The 15,455-nt window shown below is 33.2% G+C and overlaps 1 protein-coding gene across 1 annotated transcript; it reads left to right on the top strand.

Annotated features, from left to right (window-relative positions):
• The first annotated feature begins 272 nt into the window (after positions 1–272).
• LOC110033287 lies at positions 273–5,990 on the top strand. Its single transcript, XM_020737213.1, has 3 exons — positions 273–459; positions 1,788–1,925; positions 4,743–5,990. Exons 1-3 carry the CDS (start codon positions 309–311, stop codon positions 5,612–5,614), a joined length of 1,161 nt encoding a protein of 386 aa, XP_020592872.1. The 5' UTR covers positions 273–308; the 3' UTR covers positions 5,615–5,990.
• The last annotated feature ends 9,465 nt before the right edge of the window (positions 5,991–15,455 follow it).

Below are 15,455 nucleotides of genomic sequence, written 5' to 3'. Positions count from 1 at the left end.
TTTTTTGGCCTCACATCTATTGGGGTTTCTATAAAAAGGGAGCTCTTTTCCCCCTCAATCCCAACAACAAACGTAAGGACGAAAGAAAAGATGGGATTTTTTTCACCTCCCTCTCTCTCTCTCCCCTCCTCCCCCCTAATCGCCCATCCTCTATTTTTGGTTCCCTCTCAATGTTTCCCTCCCTCTCACAGAAAAAACAAAGTAAACTATAGCATAAAAGCCCCTTCTCGCTCTTAGCACCTAGTTTTCTTCTTCTGTCCTCTCACGAGAGGTTAACTAACTGCCCCAGACCTTCATTTCTCGAAGTTATGGCTGGCCATGGTGCCCCAGAAGAAGGCTCCAATGCTTTATGTGGCAATCCCATCACCCTTTCAAGCTTCTACAATGAGATCATGGCACCTGCAAGTACAGCCATCCGTCACCTTCTGAGGATTCTCCGACTAAAAACTTCAAGCCAAGGTATTTTCTTTTCTATATGAAACTATATCAGGGTTGCATTATATTGTCACTTTTTTTTATTTGCTATATTGTCTCAATTTAATAGCAATTATAATAATAAACTTATTTTATCCCACTAAGTAGTCGGATAAATAATTTTTTTTCTCCATTGTATCCTATTGAATGTCATATTTTCATGTAGTTTTAGAACATGCACAAGTCTTTTTATTTTTTTCTCATAAGAAAATAATCAATTTATATTTTATTACATCCATTATTAGAATTGATAATATGCATGTCTTTTTTCTTAAACAAAATATTAGTAATAACAAAATCATAAGCCAATACAAAATTTAATATGTTTTTCTCGTCTTCAGTTATCGCTCTAAAATCATAGTCACTATGAACAATTCTTAGATATTCTACTATTCTACTAATATGACCGCTTAAACTACTAACATGACCGCTTAAAATGACCGCTTAAACTCCTTTAATAAAAATTCTTTCTTCAAGAGGTATCATTAGTATTAATTTTTTAAGGTCATTCCAAAATTTTTCTTTTGAACTTATATTTAAATCTGCTTGAAGCGCATGAACACTTATAACATTAAAAATCTTAATATCAACAACAATCTTTAAGGCTATAATTCTATTTATAATTCTATTAACTTTTACAATATTGCCCTTTAAACTTTTATTTATAATTATGGCTACATAATTTTTAGTGTGACTCCTACCTAAATACCAAAGTCAAAAACCTGAGCTATCAATCTTCTTAATCTTATCTCCAACTCATTTTGTTATTTGAATGCATAAAATATTTATCTTTCTATAAACCATAATGCCTACTAATTTCATTAGTTTAACTGTTAAAGTCTTTATATTCCAATATCTTATTATAATATTAGTTTCATGGATAATTTTTTTTTGCCCGCATCCATTTATATAGTGAGAACTTTTGTTTATTTAACACTACATGAGGGCATCAGTGTAGCGGCTCTTGTACAATATTCATTGTATTCAGGTCATACAACATGTCACTTACAAGGGACACCCTAACATTTACACAATGATTTCAATAATTTATGTTTTGATTATTTGATAAATATTTTACACTTGTTGTTGACCACCTAATGCAGCATTTTATTTTTCGCATGCTAGACTTGGGACCCAACAATGACAATGTTCATACTATCCCAATTCAATAGTGTTGATTTGGATTAGTTTTGCTAAATTTTTTAATGACAATGTTCATACTATCCCAATTCAATAGTGTAAAGCTTTTCAAATAATCATTTGATTTGGATTAGTTTTGTTAAATTTTTCAATTTAATAAATGGTTGGCCAAGGTGCTCCACAAGAATGCTCTAACGCTTCTTACAGTAAGCCCAACACGCTTTCCCGCTTCTACAATGGAATATATGCAACCGCAAGTACAACCATTCGTCACCTTATGAGAAGTCTCGAACAAATTACTTCAATCCAAGGTATTTTCCTTTTTATATCAACCTTTACTATGGTTGCGGTGTATTTTTATTTTTATTTTTTATATCAACCTTTACTATGGTTGCGGTGTATTTTTATTTTTATTTTTTTGTTTTGTTGTTATGAAAATAAATGTAGGAAAAGGCTGCATCCGCATGAGAAAATAATTGCATCTAGAGTCCAGACACAGTTTTGTGCTCGAACTTCAATAATATGGCGTAATTTGTGAAGTTGTGGGATTTGATTTCATGAATTCAAAAAGAATGTGAAAAAAAACTATCTATTTGTGTCACCCAACAAGAAGATTATCTGTTTCATACAAAAATGAGTTATTTTATGGTGATATTTTGGTGTTATTTTGGTGATATTCTGGTGGTATTTTAGTAGTATACTATTGACATTCTACTGATATTTTGGTGGTATTACAGTGGTATACTTGTGATATTCTAGTTGTATTATGATGATATTTTGGTAGTATTTTAGTGGAATTTTAATGATATTCTTGTGTTATTTTGGTGATATTCTGGCGGTATCCTGGTTGTATTTTGGTGGTATTATAGTGGTATTCTTGTGATATTCTGGTAATATTCTGATGATATTCTTGTGGTATTCTGGTGGTATTATGGTATTATGCCTGTGGTCTTCTGATTGTGTTATGATGATATTTTGATGGTATTTTGGTGATATTCTTGTGGTATTCTGGTGATATTCTCGTGGTATTCTTGTGGTATTCTTGTTATATTATAGTATTATACTATCAATATTCCATTGGTATTATGTAATATGTTTTTGGTATTTTGTTGGTATATTTGTGGTATTTTATTAGTATACTAGTGATATTTTGATAATATTCTAGTTGTATACTTGTGGTATTCTGCTCCTATACATGTGTTATTCTTGCTGTATATTAGTGTGTTGTATATTAGTGATATTCTTGTTGTATTATAGTGTTATTATTTTGGTATTCTGTGATATTATGGTGATATTCTTGTGGTATTCTGATGACTAGTATATCAAGATACCAGCAGAATATCAACAAAATACCACTAGTATACCACCATAGTACAACCATAATACCACAAGTATTCCAGCAGAATGTCGTAACTATACCACCACATTATTACCATAATATCACCGGTAGACAACCACACTATCACAAATATACGAGCAAAATACCACAAGTATACAACTATAATACTATCAGAATACCAGTATTATAATATCATAATGCCATAAGAATATCATCATAATACCACAATAATACTACCAGAATACCTATAAAATACCACCAAAATATCTCAATAATACCACTAAAAGACAACCAAAATACTACCATAATACAACCAGAATACCACAAAGTATACCACCATAATATTACCAGAATATCACTAGAATACCACTAATTTGCTATCAGAATACAACCAAAATACCTCAAAAATATCATCATAATATAATTCATTTTTTTTGACCTAAAAAATATCATCATAATATAATTCATTTTTTTTGATGTAATAGGCGGACTTCGGGCCGAGTCACACAAAAAACAAGTTCTTCCATTTTTTTTAAATCATGAAATCGGGTCCCACTACATTACAAATGGTTTTGTATTGATTTAAATTCATGAAATCGGGTCCCACTACGTTACAAATGGTTTTGTATTGATGGAGACCGGAGGGAGACGTTATATTTTCTTCATTTGCACACCAATGTGTCAGATTAAAGTGCTAAAAATTGGTACAAAATTTTAGGTCCTATTTTTGTTTTTGATTATATCTTGCTATGAATATATTTTGTCTTAATTCAATACTGCAAAAATTTTCTAATGATTGTTTGATTTGGATTAACTATGCTAATGTTTCTCAATTGATTTAGCTTTTTTTAAGGTTAGATTTATATTTAATTAACTTGGATTAGTTATGCAATAAACCTATTCTATAAAATTACATAAAGTTTTTTTTAAAATCTTAATATATCCTTAAATTGAATGAAGCATTGATTTTAAAAATAAGAAAAAATAAATAAAAATATGCTATATAAAATATTTTTAAAATTATATTATAATTTATAAAATAAATTTCCTTAAAATTTTATGCACTTCTACTTCTGCGAAAATTACTAAAATAATAAAAAAAAGATCTATTTAATCTATTTATCACTTGAAAAAGTTTTTTTAGAGGTGCTTGACAGCACATTCTAAACAAATTTAGTCATAGATTTAACATAAATTTTAAATCCAGCATGTATATACCAAATCTGTCAGCATAAATCTTAAAGCAATCAAGTGACTTAGGATAATGATCAGTCAATCGAGGCATCAGGCTAAATGAATACGCTCATAATCGATCATCGAAACGATCGATAGCTCTGTCAGAGTTGACCAACAAACTTTGACGAGGGACTCAGTCGACATATCACACTTATAATCCCGAACCATCTTAAACTTCACACGAGGGGCGCCCAACCGCAATTTACATATTGACAGGCTTTTTGCTTCGCCAGACTAGATTGCACCTCAGCCACCTCGGCCTTCAAATCGAGCTCAAGCGTGTCAACTAGCGACTACCACCATATTTGAATTCAAATTATAATACAAATTTAGTAATAAAGCATCACTATTAAATTGTATTAAAGAAGATTTTGTCACATTCTCTCTTTTCTATAATCGTACAAATACACTCTTGGAAGCAGAAAGAGAAGAGACCAAAAAAAAACTTTGTTTTAAATTTAACGGCCTGCTACTTCTGCATTACATGCCATAATAAAAAAAAGCTTTTTTTAATCTATTACTAATTTTTCTCCTATACAATCCCCATCCACAGGTCCAGACCAAAGCCCGACAGCTCCGCCACCTCCACCGTCGATCCGTCATCCCTCTCCCCCGCACTGTAACATCTCCATCAGCAAACCAGCCAACTGGCCACTCCTCCCTCCTTATCTCCTCATCATCATCACCGAAAAACTCTTCGTGGACGACATCATCCGCCTTACTGCTGTCTGCAAAACCTGGGCCTGGTCCCTCGGACTGCCACACAAAGGCTGGCCAAATCCACCTCGCTACCGCGCATCCTTCGTTCCCATCCCACCCTCCGTTCCATGGATGCTCCTCCCCAACCAAAACAGCGAGCAAGCAGACTTCATCTCTTTCCTCAAACTCTCCGACAGCCAGCTTCAACTAATCTCCCCTGTTCCAGAAATGGTTGGCCGCCGTTGCGTCGGCGCTTCGCCGGATGGATGGCTGGTGACCCTCGACCTCGACCTCAATCCCCGAGTCCTGAACCCCCTCACCCGTGAAGAGCTCCCTCTCCCTTCCCTCTTCTCCCTCTTCTCCAATCCCGCCGAAGTCACATTCCTCCATGATAACCCTGATGGCTTCCTGGTAGGATTCTTCACCAAGCACGCGGCCACCGGTGCAGAAAGCTATCACGCCAGAGAATGCTTTCGCGACGCATATTTCTTAAAGATTGTTCTGACCTCCTCTCCACCTTTCGGCGTAGCAACGGTGTTTTATGGGATCGAATCACTTCAGACCCAACTAGCTTTTGCCAGAGTCGGAGATGTGGCATGGACCCCTGTTCCGGTCTCCAGCGAGCTCTCCAGTAGAATCGAGGATGTGATGTACCGTAAGGAAGATCAGAGTATATGCCATGAACTCATCCGGCTGTTTGATGTTCTTCGATCTGCATATATGTGATTGGCCGAGCGGATTATGGAAATCTCCTGAACCTCTCCCGATGAAGCCGACAGTCGTGGCACATATTAAAGGCGAGATCTTTCGGATTAACAGGTGAAGTCATCTTGTATTTTTGTCTGGTGGTTTTCTGCGGATCTGTAGAAGTGTAAATGCTTATATGGATTGGGAAGCTGAAATGTTAAGGCTTGGGCTGTCACTGGAAGATGAAGATGAAGATGTGAATGTGGATGAGGATGAGGATGAGCCAAATGTCATGTCGAAAACTTGCGATATCAGAATCACAAAGCTTGATCGGACGATAAAGGAACCAAGGATGGAGTCTGGGTGGATTCCAACAAATGCAAGTGATTTGGATAATCGAGCAATATTTGTTGGCTTTGATGCCTGCTGCTGGTAGGCCGAGGTGATGACTAGATAGAGTTTACTTTTCTATTATAAATCTTTCTTGTAGACTTTCTTTATTTAGAAACTTCTTGTATGTCTTTATATAGGAATGGTGTAGTTACTTTCTATTTTGATGCTTTAATGTTACTATTGTTCTACTTTAGTTTATATGGCATGTATGTTAGAGTAGTCTTATACATTGCACTTTCTATGTTATACTTGTTGATTTTTAGATATACTACTACTTAACACCTTTTACTACTTGTACCTGTACTGTTTACATTTTTAGTACCCTGTTAAAACTGATAAAATTTTCTCTTTTCATACTTGTTATATAGTATAATGTGTTACATTTTTTAAAATTTCAAGTTTGGGTGAGGGAGAAAATCTTTCTAAAACTAAACTTTATTTGTCCTCAATAAACTTTATATTTTTAAAATTATTTTATTATAACCTTAGATGATTATATTTTTAATTTTATAAATGTTATAGTAAACTTAAGTAAATGTTTTTAGTGATAAGGGTAAATCTAAAGTTAAGATATTTAGTATAAAGGTATAAGAATATGCTTTTACTATTAAGAGTAAGAAGAATTGTATTTTTGAAACATTAAGGATTTTAGAGCTACACTTTTCAAAAGAATTTAGGACTATATGAAAAATTATTACTATACTAATACGAATTTTTAAGTAAAGAAATGTGAGAAGTTTTAACATTAAGAAGAGGATAGTGAAGTTCAAAATCATTAAAAGGCTATCCAGATATAGTAATCCTCACATGAAAATGAAAGGAAAAGAATTGATTGAAAATGATCCTAAAAAGAAAAAGAAAAAGAAGAGCAAGAAAATAAAAAAAATATGTGGGGAGAAGCTTGAGGAGATGCCTAATTAAAAATTGGCTTCACTTGAATTTTCTTAAAGGAAAAACTTATTTAAAAATCGTACTTCTTTTAACAATTTTAATTTAGAGACTTTTCATTTAATTTTAGTAAAATAGCCACTTTAGATTTTACAAAAGTTTGATTTTATTCTCCTACAAATTTAGTTTACAGTTTAAGTAGAAATATTTCTAAGTTAGCATAGTGAAATCCTTATTTTCCCCATGGGTTTGATACTAGGATTTTTAAAAAACCTCTATATTAGTTAAAATGACACATATACTTACGTTGTACCTCTAGTGTGTAAATTATTTTCTAAATTTTATATCATATTGATTTCGCATAGTAGCTGCTAAATATAAGTTGGGTCAAGTTTTTTGGACATCTTTTGAAAGTTAAATTATCGCGTAACTGCGGGTCAGGTCATGTGGCATTTTGAAAAAATAAATATTATTCACCAACTTGAATTAGGATTCTTTTAGCCTTCTCCAAGTCAGGTGTGAAGATAATTGTTACTCAATGGTATGCCTGTAGAAAAGCAAAAGTCATAAGGTAGCCATATGAATGATACTATGTATTACTTGTACCCTTTAGACCTTGGGATGTTCTTTCCATGGACTTTGTATTACGACTTCTTAGGACACCTAGAGGACATGATATTATATTTATGATTGTTGATATGTTTTCCAAGATGACACACTTCTTACCTTGTTTTAAGCCTAATGATGCCTCACACATAACAAAACTTGAATGTAAGGACATTTCTAGAATTAAAAAACTTTCTTCCATTATATTTTTTGACCAGGACGTTAAATTTATTTCATAGTTCTGGAATACTTTATGAAAATTTATGGACACAAGACTTAAATTCTTTTGTAGGAACAAATTGAGGTAATCAATAGAGCATTGTGAAATCTTGTTAGAAGTTTAGTTGATAGAAGCCAAGGAAATTGGGACTTTCATTTACCTACTATAAAATTGCCCATAATAACTCAGTTTATAGGAGCACAAATAGTGCCCCATTTGAAATTATTTATGGTTACAATCCTAAAAAATAGTTCATCTTGTAAATATTCCCACTCATGCATTTTTTGATACTGCATTTATATTTACAACATATTTTCAAAGCCTTCATAAAGATGTTAATACATAATTAGAAATTATAAATACAAAATATGCTGAGTTTAGAAACACAAATAAAAATTTTAAGGAATTTAATGTGGATGATTTTGTAATGATAAGAATCCATCCTGAGAAGTATCTATCCACTTTATTTAGAAAATTACAATCTAAAGCATTTGGGTCATTTGAGATTTTTAGGAAATTAATGTTGATGCTTATGCTGTAAATTTGTCTATTGACATGTTTATTCACCCGGTATTTAAAGTGAAAGACTTAATTCTTCCTAAAAGAGTTATATAATCATTGATTGTGGAGGTTACTTCTTTTGTAGGACAAAGAGATCACTTTTTGCAGGGGCTGACTCAGCACTCATTCTATGAAGCAGTCCAAATCATCACATTTTAGGAAGACAATAAAGGTGATCAGAAATTGTTAGTGAGGTGGAAGAATAAACCACCTACATATGACACTTGGATGACTAGAGAGGACTTGTAGAAGCTCACACAGACTTAGCAGATGAGTATGTTGATTTCAACTCTCTGAGCACTTCTTTTGGGTCTAGGAGAACTGATGTGGCACATGGAGCTGGCCGCATCACTAGATCTAAAGTATGAATAGATGGCCCAACTACTAGAACCAAATGTAGGGGCAAATGAAGCAAACTTTGAAGGATTTGAAGGCCTTAAGGACCTTTAGTTATGTTTATTTCTATCATTTTAGGTATTGATTAATTTCCCTTAATGTGTATGCTAACTGTATGTTTTTATGTAAAGTGTAGTAAAGTAGAAGTAAAATAGTTGCTTATGTAGCTTCAACCTTTACTTATGTGGAGTCAATGTATGCTGATGTGAATTCAATGTTTAGAGCATAGCTTTGTAAATTTTGGAGAAGATATTTTGGGGTGGTTACATAAGGAGACGAACCATTCCCTCTCTCCCTCTCCGTGGGTAGTTGATTGGTTTGTATAGAGTTTTCATGATTGTATTTTAATTTTTATTTTCTCTGAAATAAATTAATATTGATTGTGTGTAAGACCTAGAAGAATATTTCGCTATTAGTTTGAGGCATGGTGGCTAGCCACCCAAGGAATTTGGTGATCTCCTTAGAAATCTACTTTAATGAATTGGAAATTTAAGTTTTTAGCACTTCTTTTATGCAAATTTTATAATTTTTTTTGTTGTGGTGTTGTTTAATTTTATGTTCCCAAAAAAAACCCCAAAAGCTTGTGTTTAGTCTATTTTATTGTTGTATTAATTAAGATTCACTAATTCTATTTTTCATTAGAAATCTTGTATTAGTTCACCCATTTGCTCAATTTAACCAACAAAATGATCTCGAAAATTTTTGAAATTTTTATCATTCTATTTTGATCTTTCTTTATTTCAATAATATAAAAATTTTATTTATAATTTTATGTTAAAAGTATTGGAGAAAAGATCATTCAAAGAGAATCCTTGTTTTCTATCTTATTTTTTTGTTTCTATTTTTCTAGTTTTTTTCTCCAAATCCATTTTTTCAATGGTACAAACAAAAACAAATTCTTCTAATTTATTCTAGAATGTTTATAATTTCCTCTCTAAGTTAAATGACTAAATTTACATACCTCCACAAAAATATCTAGCCAATTTTTCTAACTTGGTCACTTCTAGACAGGACTGACCTAACTCCAGTATACCTCTATTTATTCATTTCAAAACAGTTCCAAAACTCACCATAATTTCCCAATCAGTTTTTAAGAACCTACCAAATAATTAAAGTACTTTTTTGTTTGATTTTGAGTTTTGTAGAGAAGGTTTTATGTGTTTTAAAAGAGATCTTCATATTTTAAATAGAAGTTGGAATAAATCCTACTCCTCTCATACTTTTTCAATTATTTTAAACTACCAAAATTTTATATAACTATCATTAAAAGAGATTTATTCCACCTAGATCACTTCATATTGATCTTGATCCTCCAAAAAATAGCAAACTACTCACCTCCTTGCCCTCATCAGATTGTATTGAAAAGAAAGTCTATATATCATGAAGTGATGCCAACATCCCTTAACATTTGAATTAAATTAGTTGATTCACTCACAGTCATGAATAAAGTGCAATATTGGATCCTATAATATGATTTACACATGCTATCATCATTTGGAAATCCTTTTCATTTAATCAAAAATTTGTAGTGACCTTCATGAGTTTGAAATGTGGTCTTGTGCACATCTTTCAGCCTCATCCGAACTTGTTGGCACCCTGACTTTAAGTTAGACTTAGAGTAGAAAACTGCTCCAAAAAGCTCATCTAACAACTCATCAATCACCAAAATAGAAAACTTGTCTAGTATTATTTTCTTATTTAGAGCCCTATAGTCCATACAAAACCTCCACTCCCATCCTTCTTTACCAATAAGGCTGATCTACAAAAAGGGATTAGATTAGGTTTGATAATATCTAACTCAAGCATATTAATAATCAAACTCTCCGTCTCATCCTTCAAAATTTAGGGATACTGATAAGATCTAAAACTAATAGGAGAAACCCATTCCTTCAATCTAACGACATGTTCGTGCTTCCTCGGTGGTTGTAACCGGCTAAGATGCTTGAAGATGTCAAAAAATTGTTGCATAAACTACTAGACACACTCAGAGAACTCTACTGACTTTGGATGTCAGATTTCCTTTAGACTTTGTAACTCCACAAATAAGTTTAATCATGCTCCTTTTATCATATTGACCATGGTTTTGAGTGAGACCATGGTCCTGCACAATCGAGCATCCCCTCTCAACACCACCTTCCTCCCCTCCACCCTAATCTCCATAGTCAAGGATATTTAATCCACCCTTGTCTCTCTGATCTCTTCTATCCACTTCATCTCCAAAATCACATTATTACTTCCTAAGTCCAAGAGAAGAAATTCAACCACCACCTATATGCTCTATAGTGTCAACACCAATCCCCTGTAACTTCTCTGCTTTTCTCCACTTTCCTTATCCCTATCATAATCCCAAAAATTAATGTATCTACCAACTTCAACCACAATTGGTCCAAGCCTAGATTTGAGATAAAGTTATGAGTGGCCGCACTATCCACCAACACCATTACATGCTGCTCTCTGATATATCTCCTCACATTCATAATGTGATTTAGAGTAAATCCCATAATTGAGTTGAGGGAAATCTCCACAATATCATGTAAGTGCTCCTCACATCCACCACATGTTCCTCAAACTCCTCACTATCTGCCTCCTCCCCATCACAAATTGTAAGGACCTGAGAGTGCAAACCTTGCACTAGTGGTCTGGTGCATACTTCTCAATACATCAAGGACACAATCCATTTGTTTTTTTATCCTACACCTCTTTCATTATGAGGCACTTGAAGTTGGCCCCTAGATGGATCCCTATATCTCTCTCCTCTGACTCCTCTCTCTGAATGGACACCTTCTAAGTCATCAGTGTCAGGGTCAATGAGGTACTCCTTTGGAATCTTCCTGTGGTGCAACCTCAGTTGGAGAGAAAGAAACATTTTTCTATTTTCTTGCACTCCAACATATCAAATAATTGCCAAAGAAAATGCAAAAGTTGATGACATATTTACATACGATAGGGCATGCTCCCTAATTTACAATAGAGAAAGCCTTAAGTTGGTATGATGAAGAGGTAGACAAAGTAATCCTTATGTATTTTAAATAATAAATAAGATGATGAATGGAAGTTGTGGAATTCTTAGATTAATCATAAATTATCTCAACTTGTGCACAACAAAAGTAAAACATGAGAGAGATAGAACGAGATATATTAATTAACTAATTAAACTTCTATATTGAAAAGAATCTGAAATACTTTCACCATCAACTTCATTGAGTTAATTACTTGGATCCATGAAAATTTTTGAAAGTTTGCTAGAGAGAAAATAAATTTCTTATAGAATTTGGAAGTATAATGACATTGTGAGAAAATAATTTTGGTATTTGAGCGAGTAAATTCTAAGCCACAAAACATATGTTAAATTGCTTCAAACTTTAAATTTGAATCATTTATGCAAGATTTTCATAATAGAATTAATGATTGAAAGATGAGTCCTAACACAGAATTATGGCTTCCCTTTAAATTTTCCTTTGGGATAGGATATAAGTTTCTTAGTGTTCCTTCCCGAGGTCGACATACCGACATTTGACATTTTGAGAGATGTTATAAAACCTCCTTTAATGGATTATGGTATCCACTCTCTCTCTTGTTACTGGGTGTATATCCTGCCTAACACATAATTATGGCTTCCCTTTAACTTTTCTTTTCAGATAGGATATTAGTCTATTAGCATTCCTTCCCAAGATCTACATATCAACATTTGAAATCTTTAAGTAGCATTATAAGACCTCCTTAGATGGAATATGGCATGTACTCTCTCTCTCTCTCTCTTACTATTGCATGTAAGACCATCCTGACACAGATTTATGACTTTCCTATAGTTATCCTTTAGGATAGGATATTAGTCTCTTAGCATTCCTTCCCAAGATTGACATACCAACATTTGACATTCTTGAGTAGTAGTATAAGGCCTTGTTTAGATGGAATATGACATCTACTCTCTCTCTCTTACTATTGGATGTAAGACCTTCCTGACACTGAGTAATGGCTTTCCTAAAGCTCTCTTTTGGGATAGGATATTAGTCTCTTAGCATTCCTTCCCAAGACCGGCATATCGACATTCAACAGCTTTAAGTAGTAGTATAAGACCTCCTTAGATTGAATATGACATTGACACACACTCTCTCTCTCTCTCTTACTATTGGATGTAAGACCTTCCTGACACGGAGTTAACATTCCTATAGCTCTCCTTTGGGATAGGATATAGTCTCTTATTATTCCTCCCAATATTGACATATTGACATTTGACATCTCTAAGTAGTAGTATAAGGCCTCCTTAGATGAAATATGGTATCAACTGTCCTCTCTCTCTTACTATTGGATGTAAGACCTTCCTGACATGGAGTTATGGCTTTCTTATAGTTCTCCTTTAGGATATGATATTAGCCTCTTAGAATTCCTTCCCAAGGCTAACATACCAACATTTGAAATCCTTGAATAGTAGTATAAGACCTTCTTAGATAGAATATGACATCTACTCTCTCTCTCTCTCTCTCTTACCATCGGATAGAAGACCTTGTTAAAATGGAGTTATGACATTCCTTTAGCTTCTTAATTTGAGAAAGAATATAAGTCTCATAGCATTTCTTTCCTAAAATTGACATTAAAAACTTTTGAGAAATGATATAAGACCTCCTTCAATAAATTATGATAGTCATTCTCCCTCTTGTTGTAGGATATAAGGCCTTCCTGACAAAGAATCATGGCTTTCCTATAGTTTGTTTTTCCTTATGACTTTTTCATAAGTCATGGCACTCTCCTCCCCAACAAACTTTAAAAATTGAATGATAAACTACATGACACGGTATAATCATACTCTCCCCTTCAAAACCACTGAGAAACTGACAGTTTCATTTGGGTTAGTTTCCCACTTCTCCAATAGCTAAAAACAATCAGATGCATTTTTAAATTTTTAAATCCAAAGCCCCTTCCCTCAATGAAAACTGAAACTCTCCTCCTCCACAAGAACCTAGTAGGAAAGTTCTTTCTTCTCTTTAATGTGGGGTTGATTTAATGTGTTAATTTTGCAAATATCTTTCAATATTACAATATACACATGATAGATACAATAGTAAATATGCAAATTAATCCCAACAAAAATAACTTTATTGAAAATAGTTTTATCTTTTAAAACTCTTTAAACTGCCAAATCCCTTAAAAATAACGCAAGTATACATATCGCTCAGTAATAAAGGGCTCTAATGGAGTCCTAGATATCAATCCTACAAGAAAGTTAGAAATACCTATTAGTAAATTCTTAAGATTATAATGCGAACTAAAATTTTAAACTACAAAGGTGTAGTGCTAAGTTTGAATAAAAAGTAATAGAGTGAATGCGAAATAAAATGCAGTAAAAAGACAAAGTTAATTAAACTCATTGCCAAACTTTCAAAAGTAAAATTACTAAAACTAAATAAAGTTTTTGTGATGAGTATGTATATATTGTTTTGTGCCAAATAGGAGCAATCTTATTATTTACCCTCTTATGAGTGCATAAAGAACATTGACTAATCTAGAGTTTGGTCCCTAATTTTTTGGTTAGGCTGGGAGGATACCAGCTAACTCTCTAACGCTCCCACTACTACCTCACATGAGGGCTAACAATCTTACCTCAGTTTCCAATCAACTGGACCAAATTGGGGATTTTAATTTATCACCTTAAAATCTCAAATTTTGTATCCAATAAAATATATTTTCCTATTTATTTGCACTCAACTTAATGGATGAAATCTTCTCCCATGAAATCAAATGTGATTCTCACCACGTTGTAGTAATCATAGCCCTTTTGGAACATATATTTCTCAACATATTTTAGCAATTCAATTGGCCAGATTGAAAAGTAAATGAAGATCTGAGTTCAAATCATTACAAATTATTGATATTTAAAATCATATAAAACAAAATCAATTCTTCATAGAACCATATCTCATAGTAGGGATAAGGATAAAGAAGACTACTCAGAATTCATGAGAAAAACACGATAAAACACGAGTCAAATATAAAAATAAGTTTACAAAATAAAAGAAATAAAAAAACAACTTATCTCACAATCATTTGCAAGCAACTCCCTAGAAGTTCTCTTTAAGTCTTTCTCTCCTTACAAGCACTCTCAATTCTCTTTTGGAAGTGTAATGAAGAAGAAATCTCTCACCTTCCCTCTTCTCTTACAATCCTTGAAGAAAATCTTCAAGCCCTTGACTCTCTCTCTCTCTCTCTTGCCCCCCTTACACACCTCCTTCACTCCCTCCAAGTTCTTCAAAAACTCTCTTTTATTAAAGGTTGTCTCCCTAAAAAAAGAATTCAAAATTTTCTCCAAAATTTTATCAAAAAGTCAACCCTTTTGAATTCAAAAGACATGTCCGTTGATCCAAGAGACATATCCCTTCATAAAAGAACCTCCCAAAGTGTCTAGATGCATTGAATCACTCCAAGGGGTGTTTAGAACAAGTGTACCTTTGAAAATTCATGCAAAATTGGTTTCAAACTGCCTTAATCCTCAAAAAGTCATCTCTAGCACTTCTAGTGCCAATTTGAGTGCATCTGATGCCAGCTTGCTTAAGTTTGCGCTATTCTGGGTTTTGGTGCTTCAGGCGCCTGACCGACCTTCTTTTGTAAATCAACAATTTCAAGAATTTGATGATGCTACTATAAGATTTAAATTCTAGCAACGATGCCAAAAACTTGACAGCGACTTTATATATATATGTTTGATTTAATAAAGATGTATAGATATAATATTCAATAATGTTAAAGTTAAATTTGTCAACGCAAGTATACGTATCGATCAAGTAATATAGGGCTCTAATGGAGTCCTAGATATCGATCCCA

This window comes from Phalaenopsis equestris, unplaced genomic scaffold, assembly GCF_001263595.1.
Source record: "Phalaenopsis equestris unplaced genomic scaffold, ASM126359v1 Scaffold001123, whole genome shotgun sequence".
In the NCBI taxonomy this organism is placed as follows: Eukaryota; Viridiplantae; Streptophyta; class Magnoliopsida; order Asparagales; family Orchidaceae; genus Phalaenopsis; species Phalaenopsis equestris.
This window is presented reverse-complemented; position numbering and strand designations above follow the sequence as displayed.

What these genes read in the sequence shown, in the direction of transcription:
- LOC110033287 (XM_020737213.1), top strand. Translation starts at nt 309, where the DNA reads ATGGCTGGCCATGGTGCCCCAGAAGAAGGCTCCAATGCTTTATGTGGC. An exon ending in ACTAAAAACTTCAAGCCAAG is followed by an intron (nt 460 to 1,787) that starts GTATTTTCTTTT and finishes TGGTTGGCCAAG; the next exon opens with GTGCTCCACAAGAATGCTCT. An exon ending in ACAAATTACTTCAATCCAAG is followed by an intron (nt 1,926 to 4,742) that starts GTATTTTCCTTT and finishes CCCCATCCACAG; the next exon opens with GTCCAGACCAAAGCCCGACA.